The sequence below is a fragment of the Saccharomyces kudriavzevii genome, assembly GCF_947243775.1.
Source record: "Saccharomyces kudriavzevii IFO 1802 strain IFO1802 genome assembly, chromosome: 11".
NCBI classification, from domain to species: domain Eukaryota; kingdom Fungi; phylum Ascomycota; class Saccharomycetes; order Saccharomycetales; family Saccharomycetaceae; genus Saccharomyces; species Saccharomyces kudriavzevii.
The window spans coordinates 619,545-633,402 of NC_079282.1; the positions used below are offsets into that span (position 1 = coordinate 619,545).

Sequence of the window (13,858 nt, forward strand, 5' to 3'; positions counted from 1 at the left end):
TGTAAAAAGTGGGCAAGGTTAGTTGTATATTATCCTATTCCTCTGTCCAAAATAAGATTATTTGCATGATTCTTCCATACATGTAAATGAGGTCTTATTCACTTCCAATTGGCTGGGTAATGCGGAAGTTTTCGGTATGAAAGGGTGACGGCGCTTGGCGTTTTTCATGGATAGTAGAAGTCATGCTAGGCATTTGGAACAAGATAAGAGAGGTAAAACAAAAGCTTTCAAACCACGATATAGACGTTTTTAAACCAGCATTTAAAGCTCTGGTGTTGTCCTGCCTACCATTGCTGTTGAATTTCCGATTTTTGTTAGTTTTTTTCCCCTAAAATTTAAGGAACAGCTGTTTATTTTGGTTCCATTGTTTGCTGGATCATATTGATTGGAACGTTAACGATCAACAAGGGAGGTTCAGAATTATAAACTGTGCCCCTTCATATATTTAGGCACAGAGTTTCTCCATCACTATAGTATGCCGGAAGCTTCTGTTCAGAATCCACTAAGGCTTTCTGAAAATGGAAATACTCGTTCAATGTTTCTGTCCGCATCACAACCACAGCGGCCACCTTTCCCTATGTCGGTACGTAATGCCACAACAAGGTTGGATTTGTCAAATTTCCAGGTGCTGAATCCATCCGCTAAAAGACAGAACTCAAGCTCAGTGTACAATGATATAAATAGCAGTAAGAGGCGAATAAATGAATCCAGGTTTTTAGATGTTGAAGACAACACTAATGATAGTACCCCGTCGGAGAGAACAATAATTTGCCATTCAAGGCCAAAACCTTCTCCCAGGTATTCGAATAGTCCCAAAAGGTCCCTGAAAAGAGAAAATTCTGTTGAAGTCACGGGATCTTATCCTTTGATATCGAAACCCGCTAGCCAAAGTGGGAAAAACAATGCATATGACAAACGTAGCTCGAAAAATTTGGTAAAATCACTGGAAATTTCAAGTCGTAATAGCTTGCTAAACCCTTCAAAAAGTTCATTAGCCTTTGTAGATGCAGAGGCAGATGGACAGTCCAATAATGACATTATTGGAAATTTCCAACATAAATCTAATAATAGAGAACATATCCATGACGGAGATAACAATGCCAATAACCAAAGTTTAGATTACAGTGGTAACAACGACAACAACAACTATAACGACAGCTATAACAACAGTAATAATAACAATAATAATAATAACAATAATAATAATAATAACAATAATAATAATAGCAGTAACAACAACAACAACAATAACAATAACAATAACAATAATAATATTAATAATAATGATGATAATAACGAGGCGGAAGAAGATGATGCTTGCAGATCCGCAAATAGTAAAAGGTCAAGCATCGCTCTGATTCAGAAATTGCAAGAACTGTACAAAGTAATAGTTAAGCAAGAAATCGAATTGCAAGAGCGATGTTCGCAATTGACAAATTCTCAAACCACAGAATTGAAAAGTCTATGGACTATCTATAGGATCAATACCGAGCTGATAAACAATTATGTCACCTTTATCACTACAGCCTTACTGCCCTCTCAGCCACTTCACGATTTGCTCATTGGTCAAGAAATTGTTGAAATTTATCGAATCGAAAGGAGACTGTGGGTTTATGGTACAATAACTTTTCTCGACGTTCTCAAAAATTTCTCCAATTTCATGGACCCTGAGGTTTGTTGTCAATTTATCACTCATGTTTTTGTTTCATTATCAACAATGATTTCTGACATACCATCCAAATACTCAATTACCTGGTTACAAAGATTAGGTGACTTGTCAAGAATGGCTATAGCACTATACCCTTCAAGTTTTATTGATTGGAAACTAAGTGCTGAACACTGGTATACCGAAGCAATGAAATACATTTATAATCATGGTAAGCTCTATTACCATATGTCCACAGTACAACAAAACACTTTGGAAGCCTTTGTGAATTTGGGGAAAAGTGTTTTTTGTCAAGAAACGTTCACTCCATCTCCACAGTATATGCAGTTGGTCATTGATAACATTTATCAGAGAGCTTTTGTTGAAAGGAATAATGGTAACCTCAGGAACTCTCTATTAATTGAATATTTGAAACATAGTGAAGCTATGCTGTTGCCCAGTTTTTTAGAGAGTCCAGATTTACAGAATGTTGTAGTGAGCTATTTTGTTGAAAAATTTGGTATAGATGCGAACGGTTGCAATATTTTCAACCCAGAGGATATGTTCATTCAAAATCCTGATTTTTTCAAATATTTTTTCAGACATGCTCCATCTTTTGCGCAATCTCATATTTTACAAATTGTTGGATTTGGAGAGCCAAAGAATCCCTTTGCCATTTTGTTTGAATTACCGAAGTATTTGAAGGAAAGAAAGGATAAGAAGGAGCGTAAGAAATCCTCAAATAATGATTCTTCGGTAACAGAAAGCTCAACAGGCAATAGCCGAAATGATAATAATGATGACGATGAAATCATGAGCTCCACCGCGTCCATATCTGATCATGACTTCCTGGCAGAATTTTTTAATGATATCGATACTTTACGACGCCCGATACTGCCATCAATGCTAACAAGTGAGGCTTGGCTGGAAACACTAAAGTTTTTAAATATGACTTCGCTAAAATGCGGTATGATAGTTCTTCGAAAGTTCCTTCATGGCCCCTTAGGAATTGCCTTACCTCATATCTTACCGTGGATATACTTTATAATTGCAACTTGCTTGAAAAGTAACCAGTTGAGCGATCCAACTAGCAAAGATTTTTGGATGATTATTGTCAAGAGAGTGTTTCCCTGGGACACCATAGTCACCTTTATGAACGTTCTGATAGCATATTTACTGGACAATGAAGCATTAAATCCAATTATTGGGGAATTATGCAGTAAATATGGCACTTTGAATCTTGCCGGACTTTTAGAATCATTCAATGAGAGTGAAGAATTGCCAGAAATTTGGAATTGTTGGGGTACATTATGGTTTGACACTATTTGTCAAAAAAATGCACATTCGATTAGTAGTGACGATAATTTTCAAGAAATTGGTATAAAAGACTATATGGCACTGGATGCCCCGACTGATGGGATTATATTTGATGATAAGGATGAAAGTGGTGAAAAATTCTGGAAAAGGGCATGTAGAATCATTTTTCTTTTCAGAGAGTTATCGAGAACTTTCCCAATAGGAGTGATAGTCAGCAATGATCCATTGATAAAATGTTCTTCGTCACAAAGCAGTATTATATTAAGAAATCTAGTGTACAAACTTGAACCCTTAAGTAATATACGGAGTAATACCCCGATATTAACTGCGCTGGAAAATTCTGTTGACATCTCTGAGGCAAGAAGCAAGAACAATATTGATTTGTACGCTGTGCCTGAATTAAGTGTCAACAGTGGCGATAATATTTTCCACTATACCGGCTACAAAAAACTTCGCCCTGATTATACATGCTTTGATAGGAATGGGGAATTTTTAAGTGCCTCGCTTTACACCAGATGGTATCTTCCGAACGGCAATAACATCTCAGAAGCATTAGTGAATTCCGACATTGAGAAGGGAGACGAAGATCTATTTCTGGAGTGCATGAAGCCAGATTGCCCTGGAATTGATTTTGAAACCACATACTTCGTCTTTGACGCCACATCATGGTTGAGACACTCAGCACGCATATTCAAGCTAGCGCAGAATAGGCTATTGAAATTTGCTATTTGCCTGACGACATTCCAAGAGTTAAGATTTCTACGCAAATCAAAAGATGAGAATGTCATGGAGGCGGCCACAAGAGGTATAATAACCATTAGACAGCTTTACTACGAGGACAAAGTATTGCCTTTGCGATTTACGGGTAACGTAGCGACACACATCGAGGAAAACTTAGAATTTGAAGAACAAATAACATGGAGAACACATGTTGACGAATTTGTAATCGAATCCATAAAGAAAGCACAAGAAAAACTGGAAAACGCAGGTCAACCTCATGTAACCCCTCGCCACTCCAACTACGTGGTTTTAATATCCGATGATGACACTATGAAGAAAAAAGCAGAAGAAAAAGAAATAAAAACGCTAAGCACAAAATTTGTCTTTTCCTTGTGCACAAAACTCGGCGAGAAGCGCCATTTATGCACAGATTAACCGCAGACAGACTAACCACTTCACGAAAAATGTGCAACAACTATAATCACAATCATAATAACATTATAATCTATAATATATTTTTATATGCATATATCTAACTGATCTTCCCTATTTCAGCTTGAAAAATCTCGGCAGGAAGCCCCGCCGAGCCATTCTCGGAACAAATCGGAAAACCCCACACTGAAGCCGGAACAAGTCGGAAGCACGACGGGTGAATGGAGATCTGAGTTTCCCGATTTGGGTACTCGTCTTTCCTTTTTTTTTTTTTTTTGCGTCACAATAGGAAAAATGGTAAGCTTCCTTTCATCCGGCACGGCTGTGTCCCCACATCTCCCTAAAGCTCCGGGTATTTTAAGTTATACAAGGGAAATATACGGGCTGGACTACAACTTGCAGGTTGCACAGCGTTATGGATAGGCGGATAAAGGGCCCAAGCAAGATCGTGAAGCTTGGACGCGTCTGGTTGGACAATGGTGACTTTTTGTGTATTAGATAATGCTTGACTGGAGAATATCAGGACTGAGCAGAGTTAGGAAGACCACAAAAAAGGTATATAAGGGCAACAAAGTCTCCGTGATATGGATAGGCTCTTCTCTCTGGTTACAATTCATTATTTCAGTTGTTTGCTAGATATAGAGATATAATACATCTAATAAACAGTCACTTCCAGAGATATATATATATACATATATCTATCTCCTCCTCCCAGCTTAAATAATAACTATATTTGTTTAACTCGAAGAAAAAAAAAATTCAAATTTACTCTATCAATTCAATTACCTCATAAAAAACAATAATGTCCCCTTCCAAAATGCATGCTACAACAGGGTCTACTTCCGAAGTCGAACAAAAAATCAGACAAGAGTTAGCTCTTAGTGATGAAGTTACCACCATCAGACGCAACGCTCCAGCTGCCGTCTTGTACGAGGATGGTCTGAAAGAAAAAAAGACCGTTATCTCATCAAGTGGCGCATTGATTGCTTATTCTGGTGTCAAAACCGGTAGATCTCCAAAGGACAAGCGTATTGTCGAAGAATCCACTTCGAAAGACGAAATCTGGTGGGGTCCTGTTAATAAACCATGCTCAGAAAGAACCTGGTCTATTAATCGTGAAAGAGCCGCTGATTACTTGAGAACAAGAGACCACATTTACATCGTCGATGCCTTTGCTGGTTGGGATCCAAAGTACAGAATCAAAGTTCGTGTTGTCTGTGCAAGAGCCTACCATGCTTTATTCATGACAAATATGCTTATAAGGCCTACGGAAGAGGAATTAGCTCATTTCGGTGAACCAGATTTTACGGTTTGGAACGCTGGTCAATTCCCAGCTAATTTACACACGCAAGACATGTCTTCAAAAAGTACTATAGAAATTAACTTCAAAGCAATGGAAATGATCATTTTAGGTACGGAATATGCCGGTGAAATGAAAAAAGGCATTTTCACTGTGATGTTTTACTTGATGCCTGTTCACCACAATGTTTTGACTCTCCACTCTTCAGCAAATCAAGGCATCCAGAACGGTGATGTCACCTTGTTTTTTGGTTTAAGTGGTACTGGAAAAACTACCTTATCTGCAGACCCACATAGATTGCTAATCGGTGATGATGAACATTGTTGGTCAGATCATGGTGTCTTCAATATCGAAGGCGGTTGTTACGCAAAATGTATCAACTTATCGGCTGAGAAGGAGCCTGAAATCTTTGACGCTATTAAATTTGGCGCTGTATTAGAAAATGTTAAGTACGACGAGAAGTCCCATGTCGTTGACTATGACGATTCATCAATCACTGAAAACACTAGATGCGCCTACCCAATTGACTACATCCCAAGCGCTAAAATCCCATGTTTGGCTGACTCCCATCCAAAGAACATTATCTTGTTGACCTGTGATGCTTCCGGGGTTTTACCGCCGGTATCTAAGTTGACCCCCGAACAAGTCATGTACCACTTCATCTCTGGTTATACCTCCAAAATGGCGGGAACCGAACAAGGTGTTACTGAACCTGAACCAACATTTTCTTCTTGTTTCGGCCAACCCTTCTTAGCTTTGCACCCTATCAGGTACGCTACCATGTTGGCCACTAAGATGTCTCATCATAAGTCTAATGCTTATTTGATCAACACCGGCTGGAGTGGTTCCTCTTACGTATCTGGTGGTAAACGTTGTCCACTAAAGTACACAAGAGCTATCTTAGACTCTATCCATGACGGTTCATTGGCTAACGAGACATATGAATCTTTGCCAATTTTCAACTTGCAGGTACCTACCAAGGTTAAAGGTGTCCCCGCTGAATTGTTAAATCCGGCCAAAAATTGGTCTCAGGGCGAAGCCAAATATAAGGGCTCTGTTACCAACTTAGCTAATTTGTTTGTTGAAAACTTCAAAATTTATCAAGACAGAGCCACTCCAGACGTATTAGCTGCTGGTCCTCAATTTGAGTAAACAAAATACGTTCAGTAAATATACAATCTAATAAAAAATGTGAGAACAGAACGACAACACGGCAAAAAGCCGGTGAAATTAATTATACTTTTATAGCCCATTTTTTTCCTCTCGGTTATTAATCAAAACCTGATAAGTACGTGTCCTTGAGCAATTTCAACAAACATATATGTATATATATATATATATATATATATACATACATACATACATATATATATATAAACAAAACTCAAAATACGATGCAATTTAACAACAATCTTCTTTATAATCCTCTTCATCCATTCTCTCATAAAAGAGGACGTATACTTCACTACTGGACATTTTTGTTTTACCCGCTTCAAAGCCATCGCGATCTTTGTGATGCTGTATGATAAAATCATCATCGAATGTGACCCAAACCTGTTTATTCAACCCGATTTCATGGCTTCTTTCTTTATTTACCACAGAAGTATAGTGTCCGGTTATAAGGTTACCTGAGTGATTCACTGTTCCATATAACTTATACCGAACCACCTTGTTGTTTTTCAGAATAATGTTCAGTATCAGAGGATAGGTTATAACGGCATTGTTCTTCTTCGTTAAATCATAATAAAACCTTGATAAATGAATGACGAGTATTGGCGGTAAAAAAATAAAATCCAAACTCTTTATAGTAGTTAGTCTTTTAGACTTCCACTTGTTTGAGTTTTTTGTTGTATTATCGCTTCCATGATGATGATAATGATGGTGATGATGAGGTGATTTTGATCTTGATCTAGAATGGAAACTGAATAGTGGTGATCTTTTTTTCTGGCTAGAATTTTCGCCTGTTTTTAGCTTGGAGTCATCGATTCTACATTCAGGACAATCCCAAGCATTATCACCAGTCAATTCCTCATCACTCGTGAATAAGTTTATGCAATCTTCCAATTTTATTTTTTTCGATTTACTTGTAAAACTATGCACAGAATTTTTGGGAATTGCAAGCGACAACACATAAAAGGTGGAATAACTGAAGGAAGAGTTACCACAGCGTTGGCATTTTAATATATTCTCCATCTGGCCTCGGAATATATGGTCGATTGGAGATAGACCATCTGCAAGAATAGTTTCTTCGTACCACTTCTGGTACTTGATTGGATTAACCTGCAAAGCGTTTGTATCATATGAAACTAGATCACAGTAATATTTAGTTACATTCTCATTTGAAAGCTCTTCATGAATTCGTGCTAAGATGATCAACAGAAATTCTTGTGTATCTTGCTGGTCGTCTGGGATATTCAGATCAGGCCTCAATTTTTTACACATTTTCAGGAATCCATTCGGTACAATTGCACTTCCCCCATTTGCATACATTTTTTTGAATAAAGAGTAGATTGAGCGAGAAAGTTGAACTTCCTTTGGGTATTCTTCAGTTTTTAGAAAAAGCCTATATTTCTTAGTTAAAAACAAGTCGCGGAATGGGGTGGAGCCAAAAAGACATTGTATTATACTGTTGATATAGCATGTATTGCATGGATTTTGCAGGCCCGTGATGGATAACTTCGACAGCAGGCCTTTTGAATCTTCAATAGTCGGTGGCTCGAAAGTTTCGGAGATGAAAGAACTCGCAGCTTCTTCCTTCTGCTTCGCCTTCTTGGATTGAGAAGAAGAGTCTTGGGAAGAGACCGCAGCTTGTGATGACGTATCGCAGGAGTGCGCTGTGGAAGCAGCTGCCGGACTAGAGTGGGTTTTGAATAAAGTGTCTTTTCCAGTATTTAATTTCGAGTATGAGGGAATTGATAATGACTCTCTACTTGTGCTATCTATATCTTCAGCACTAACGTCGTGTTTACTACATAACCTTATTTCATTGTTTTCTCTACGAAGGTCCTTCCCGGAAGTGTCATTTATTGGCTTGGCTAAGTAGTTTGGCATTTCACGTGGCGGATCGTCTGATTGATTATGTATGGATAAAGAAGCCATGTGGACAGGTAAAGGTCGCAGGGGTAACGAGTAGGCTCTTTTTCTCGTAATCGTCACGGTAATCCTATTTGAGTCGGATAGATATTGGTCAACAATTGAAGTGCTTTCGTCCCTCACCAATCTCAGTACGTAGCTCATTAGCTGTTCGTCTTGATAGCTATTTTTCAACTTTGCATAGCTGCTATAAAGATTACTTCTCGTTTGAAACTGCAGTGACTGCGGAATAATAAGGTACAGGTAGTAACCACCAATAATGAAGGCTGTCAGCGCTTCCACTTCCCGGTTAATTTCTAAATCCCTCAAGTAAACATCAAATAGATGAGAAGTATGGTCTACCAGTCCCCTCAAGTTCTTAAGTCGTAACTGCGAATAGAATTGTTTAATATCGACTTCATAAACATCTCGAACTAGATTCAAAATCTGATCTGGGTTTAGCAACATTATCTTCTACAGTTCCAGTTTTCGTCCCAAGAAAACGACGAACTAAGTCAATTTCTGAGCGACTCAGTCTATTTGAAGTTTTGAAAGACTACCAGAAGTAGCAGTAACCTTTCGGAGTTCGGAATCACCACGACGATTACTCAATACTTACTCAGGAACGGTTCTTGATTAATTTTCTCGAGGAATCGTCAATCCCTTTTTTTCCACTCCGGAAAAACTTTAAAAGATGTGGGGAAATCACCTTTGACGACATCAGCCGGAGAAACTGTTTTTTTTCCTTTTTTTTTTTTTTTTGGTCCGAACAATGCGATGAGCAAGACGAAGAAAATTTAAGAGAAAAATGAGTAATTATGCCTAAACTTATAGAAGAAATAGGGTCCAGTCGCAGGACAAAGCCTCAGATAACAACAGAGTAATCGGAATTAATTGGCTGTTTCCAAAATAACAAGAATTTGCTTTTATTGGTTTGCTGTATAGAATCAGTATTTGTTCTTTGTGCTTGGTTATTTGCTTTCTGATTATCTGGTTTGCTCACTGAACCGTTCTCTCCGACAATATCTCTTCTCGGCGGGGAAACAAGGTCAAATTTGCTCAAAACCGTTGCTGTAATATATTGCATACCTCTGTTATCAGCAATCGCTCTCTCGTCAACACTATGTCGAATACGAATGCTAAAGATATACGAAAAAACAAGCCGAAAAGAGGAACCGGCTTCGATTTACTTGAAGTCACCGAATCGTTAGGCTACCAGACGCACAGGAAGAATGGAAGGAATTCATGGTCAAAGGATGACGATAATATGCTACGATCTCTGGTAAACGAATCTGCGAAAGAACTCGGTTATCAAAACGGGCTTGTAGACGTGAAAACAATACAACAATCGAACCATCTTTCTAAATGCATAGCTTGGGATGTTTTGGCAACACGATTTAAACATACTGTCAGAACTTCCAAGGATGTGAGGAAGCGTTGGACAGGATCTCTTGATCCAAATCTCAAGAAGGGTAAATGGACACAAGATGAGGATGAGCAGCTTTTGAAAGCTTATGAGGACCACGGGCCTCACTGGCTGAGCATCTCCATGGATATTCCCGGTAGAACTGAAGACCAATGCGCGAAACGATATATAGAAGTCTTGGGGCCCGGAAGTAAGGGAAGGTTGAGAGAGTGGACACTGGGGGAGGATTTGAATCTGATAAGTAAAGTAAAGGCCTATGGTACGAAATGGAGGAAGATATCGTCGGAGATGGAATTCAGACCAAGTTTGACTTGTAGGAACAGATGGCGGAAGATCATTACTATGGTAGTACGAGGACAGGCATCCGAGATAATAACCAAGGCCATAAAAGAAAACAAGAACATAGATATGACAGACGGAAAACTCCGACAACAACCCATTGTTGATGCGGATATAGGATCAGAGTCCACCCTTATTAACGAAGAACAGTCGCAGCTATCTCAACAGAATAACGCTTCATTAATAAAGCAAGATATATTGCATCCTAAAGAGAACGAACCAAGCAAACTACCAAAACTAAAGGAAAATGATGAAGATAATACAGGCAGTAACAAGCAACAAGCATTGCCTTCCTTAAGAGATATTTCCGTACCTCCACCAATTAGAATGATGCAAGTTAGTCAGCCCCCCACAAGCAGTAGTAGAAGCAAGGCCCCCCTGTCAATTGAAGAGTTTTCTCCAATCGATAACCAAAGCTCTGGAGGGATTCCTGATAGTCCGCAGACTACCCTTCCCCCCACATTCAACCCAGCATCTCTCGATGAGCATATGATGAATGACACTGGCATGGCAGATTCTCCCAAACATAACTACTCTATTATTAAAACAAGAGAGCCGAATTCCTCTAGCACTCAATGGAAATTTACCCTTAAAGATGGACAAGGTTTATCAATCTCGAATGGAACTATCGACAGCACAAAATTAGTAAAGGAGCTAGTCGATCAAGCTAAAAAGTATTCCTTAAAAATATCAATACATCAGCATATTCATAACCACTACGTCACATCCGCAGATCATCCTGTCAACACTAGTACCGGTTTAACAAATACTGGTAATATTAATGAAAATTCGTTACCAATTGATAATTTTCCTCCTATGGGTAGACAGTTGGGAAATGGTCTTTCAGGTTTGAGTTCAACCAATGATACTTTTAACCCAGAATACAGAGCTTCGCTCGACAATATGGATAGTGATTTCTTGTCAAGAACGCCTAATTATAATGCATTTAGTTTAGAACCAACTTCGCACAACCCCACTGATAACCCCAATGAGCTTGGCTCGCAAAGTAACAGGGGAACGAATAGTCCGTCGGTATTTTATCCTCAGGCAAACGCATTGATACCAACTAACCCTAACGCTGCTAACGGTGAAATTAACTCGGAAAACGTTAGTGCCAATAGCATGTCACCGAACTATAATGGAACTAATGGTAGGGCGCCAAGCTCCACAGCTTCATATACAACAAGCGGTTCAGAAATGCCACCTGACGTGGGACCTAACAGAATAGCACATTTCAATTATCTACCTCCTACCATACGACCTCATTTGGGCTCCTCAGATGCGACAAGGGGTGCTGACTTGAACAAATTACTTAATCCATCCCCAAACTCAGTGAGAAGCGGTGGCAGCAAAACTCAGAAAAAGGACAAAAAAAAAGGTGAATCTACTGGACATCATTCTTCGTCCTCTTTGACAACCAACAAATTCAACAACATCGATCAATCAGAAACATCGAGAACAACATCGAGATCCGATACTCCACTAAGAGATGAGGATGGTTTAGATTTCTGGGAAACTTTGAGGTCCTTAGCCACTACGAACCCAAATCCTTCTGTGGAGAAGCCTCCTAAACATAATGAAGTCACATCTCATGTGGTACACCAAGGTATCCCACCACATACAGGGGATAGAGGCTTAGATTCTCGTAGTGGGGGATACGATTTTTTTAATGAGTTGTTGGACAAGAAGGCGGATACGTTAGATAACAAAGCTGAGAAGAAAATGGATCACGATATGACGTCAGGAGGTTCCACTGATAACGGGTCAGTTCTTCCATTGAATCCAAGCTGAGAAAAAGTCAGACGAAGGCAAATTTTCAAATTTTCTAAATATTAGACTTTCAGTTTTGTAACAAGCATAAGTGTATATTATACATAACACAAGATGGATAATATTCTCAGAGAAAATGACCTACGTATATACAGGCCCGTAGTTTTGCTCCACTTTGGCGTTCATTATACTTCAATTTTGCATTGGAGCCATTCACGATATCACTGTGCATCTACAGATTGCAATTAATTGACAATCAGTCACTTGGCCTGCCCAGAAACTGCTGAAATAATTCACAGGTATTCATTTTCTTAATCCTTTCTTAATGGGTAGTGGTAGCAATACCAACACATTCGTTCAGCGTTTTAAAGTTGACATTTTTTTACATGCCTACATAAAGCGAAGAACACTCAGCAGATTATATAACGATGCAGTTGAACAAAGAAAAAGACAAGGTAACCGTGCATTATATGGATTGTGTCTCGATCAATTTTTTCTCGCAGATATAAGAAATTATTTACACCCTATGACTTCTGAAAAAGTACGGATTATTTTTGACTTTGTTGTCACTTTTACTGTTGAGCTGTTTGGCTTTTTCTTGTTTTTTTAACTTATAATATAATGTATAATATGTCAGCAGTACTATTTAGGCCTTAAGCTCTCTATGAACTCTCTCTTACTCTCTGAATAATTAGTAAATTCGTTTTCGTATTGATCTTCTTCGGTAATTTCCCTGATGTTGCCCACATCATAGTTATTCTGTAACTTGTATAAATTCTTATCCTCTTTGTCTGTTGCAGCTGGCCTGCTCTCCTTCACGGAATGACAATCATCTGACTCTTCATCATCTTTGCCGAATGTGCTCTGTAATTGAGACAGAACAGCACTTTTTGGCGTTGCAAACACATCCTCTAGTGCATCTGGTTTATTCATAGAAGTTATAGAGGAGTTTCTTGTATGGAATGATGCATTCGATATGTTACCATTCAAATATGAGGATGAAGCTCTTCTTGGATAATACGAGCCGAAGTCCTGGTTTTGTAAATTCCTTATTAGATTCTCGTTACTAGATTGGCGAGCATTATGCTTAAGTTCACTCATAGAAGATTTGTTTTGGTCATTACTAGTATTAGTGTCACTCGAGGGATCTGCAAAGAAGTTAAGCCCTTCATCAGCAATAACAGGAACCATCTGGTCATAAACACTGATTTGTCTCTTTGTTATGTGCCGTTGGGACGATGATAATGAAACATTAGAGCTATTATTCGTACTAGACAAGTCCACAATGGATTTCTGCTTGGTGTTATTGCCATAGCTATTATTTCGTACTTGCAGCAGATTTATTCTCCTACGATATGCTGGGACATAATATTTACTATTTTTTTTCCCCAGGGATGGGTGCCCTTGATCTTGTGATTTACCATCGCCTTTTTCTTCTGGATGAGCTGATCCTTCCGATGATCCGGATGTGTGATCCGGATTTTTCAGCTCAGCACCAGTTAATGCTTCTTCATCTTTACTATCTCTCAAGGGTCCAAAGTTGTCAAAGGATACAAAACCGCTTTCGTCATAAATAGCTCTTTCTAATTCTTTATCGTTTTTTTCCTCCTCCTTATACCTTTTTTGCAGGTTGAACCAAAAAAATACTGCCACTATAATACCCACACCGACGGGTATACCGACCGCACAACCTACTGCAACTGGTGTGCTGGCTGTCATCTCCTTTACTGTCTTAAGTATGATAAGTTCCCTAAAAAAAAAATATATCCCTGATAAATAACACAAAACTAAAAAGCCAGATCTAGTTGAAGAATAAAACAAAAAGCCCAAATTTGCC

General features: G+C 38.7%; 5 protein-coding genes across 5 annotated transcripts; 3 read left to right on the forward strand and 2 right to left on the reverse strand.

The window, feature by feature from the left end:
- Window positions 1–475: 475 nt before the first annotated feature.
- Window positions 476–4,117, forward strand: ESL2 (Esl2p; the record flags this gene model as incomplete). Its single annotated transcript, XM_056229544.1, has 1 exon — window positions 476–4,117. One exon carries the CDS (start codon window positions 476–478, stop codon window positions 4,115–4,117), a length of 3,642 nt encoding a protein of 1,213 aa, XP_056083552.1.
- A 799-nt stretch (window positions 4,118–4,916) lies between these two features.
- PCK1 (phosphoenolpyruvate carboxykinase PCK1) lies at window positions 4,917–6,566 on the forward strand (the record flags this gene model as incomplete). Its single annotated transcript, XM_056229545.1, has 1 exon — window positions 4,917–6,566. One exon carries the CDS (start codon window positions 4,917–4,919, stop codon window positions 6,564–6,566), a length of 1,650 nt encoding a protein of 549 aa, XP_056083553.1.
- A 249-nt stretch (window positions 6,567–6,815) lies between these two features.
- On the reverse strand, window positions 6,816–8,954 carry UBP11 (ubiquitin-specific protease UBP11; the record flags this gene model as incomplete). Its single annotated transcript, XM_056229546.1, has 1 exon — window positions 6,816–8,954. One exon carries the CDS (start codon window positions 8,952–8,954, stop codon window positions 6,816–6,818), a length of 2,139 nt encoding a protein of 712 aa, XP_056083554.1.
- A 655-nt stretch (window positions 8,955–9,609) lies between these two features.
- BAS1 (Bas1p) lies at window positions 9,610–12,042 on the forward strand (the record flags this gene model as incomplete). Its single annotated transcript, XM_056229547.1, has 1 exon — window positions 9,610–12,042. One exon carries the CDS (start codon window positions 9,610–9,612, stop codon window positions 12,040–12,042), a length of 2,433 nt encoding a protein of 810 aa, XP_056083555.1.
- Window positions 12,043–12,663: 621 nt separating this feature from the next.
- Window positions 12,664–13,740, reverse strand: SKG1 (Skg1p; the record flags this gene model as incomplete). Its single annotated transcript, XM_056229549.1, has 1 exon — window positions 12,664–13,740. One exon carries the CDS (start codon window positions 13,738–13,740, stop codon window positions 12,664–12,666), a length of 1,077 nt encoding a protein of 358 aa, XP_056083556.1.
- Between the last annotated feature and the right edge of the window lie 118 nt (window positions 13,741–13,858).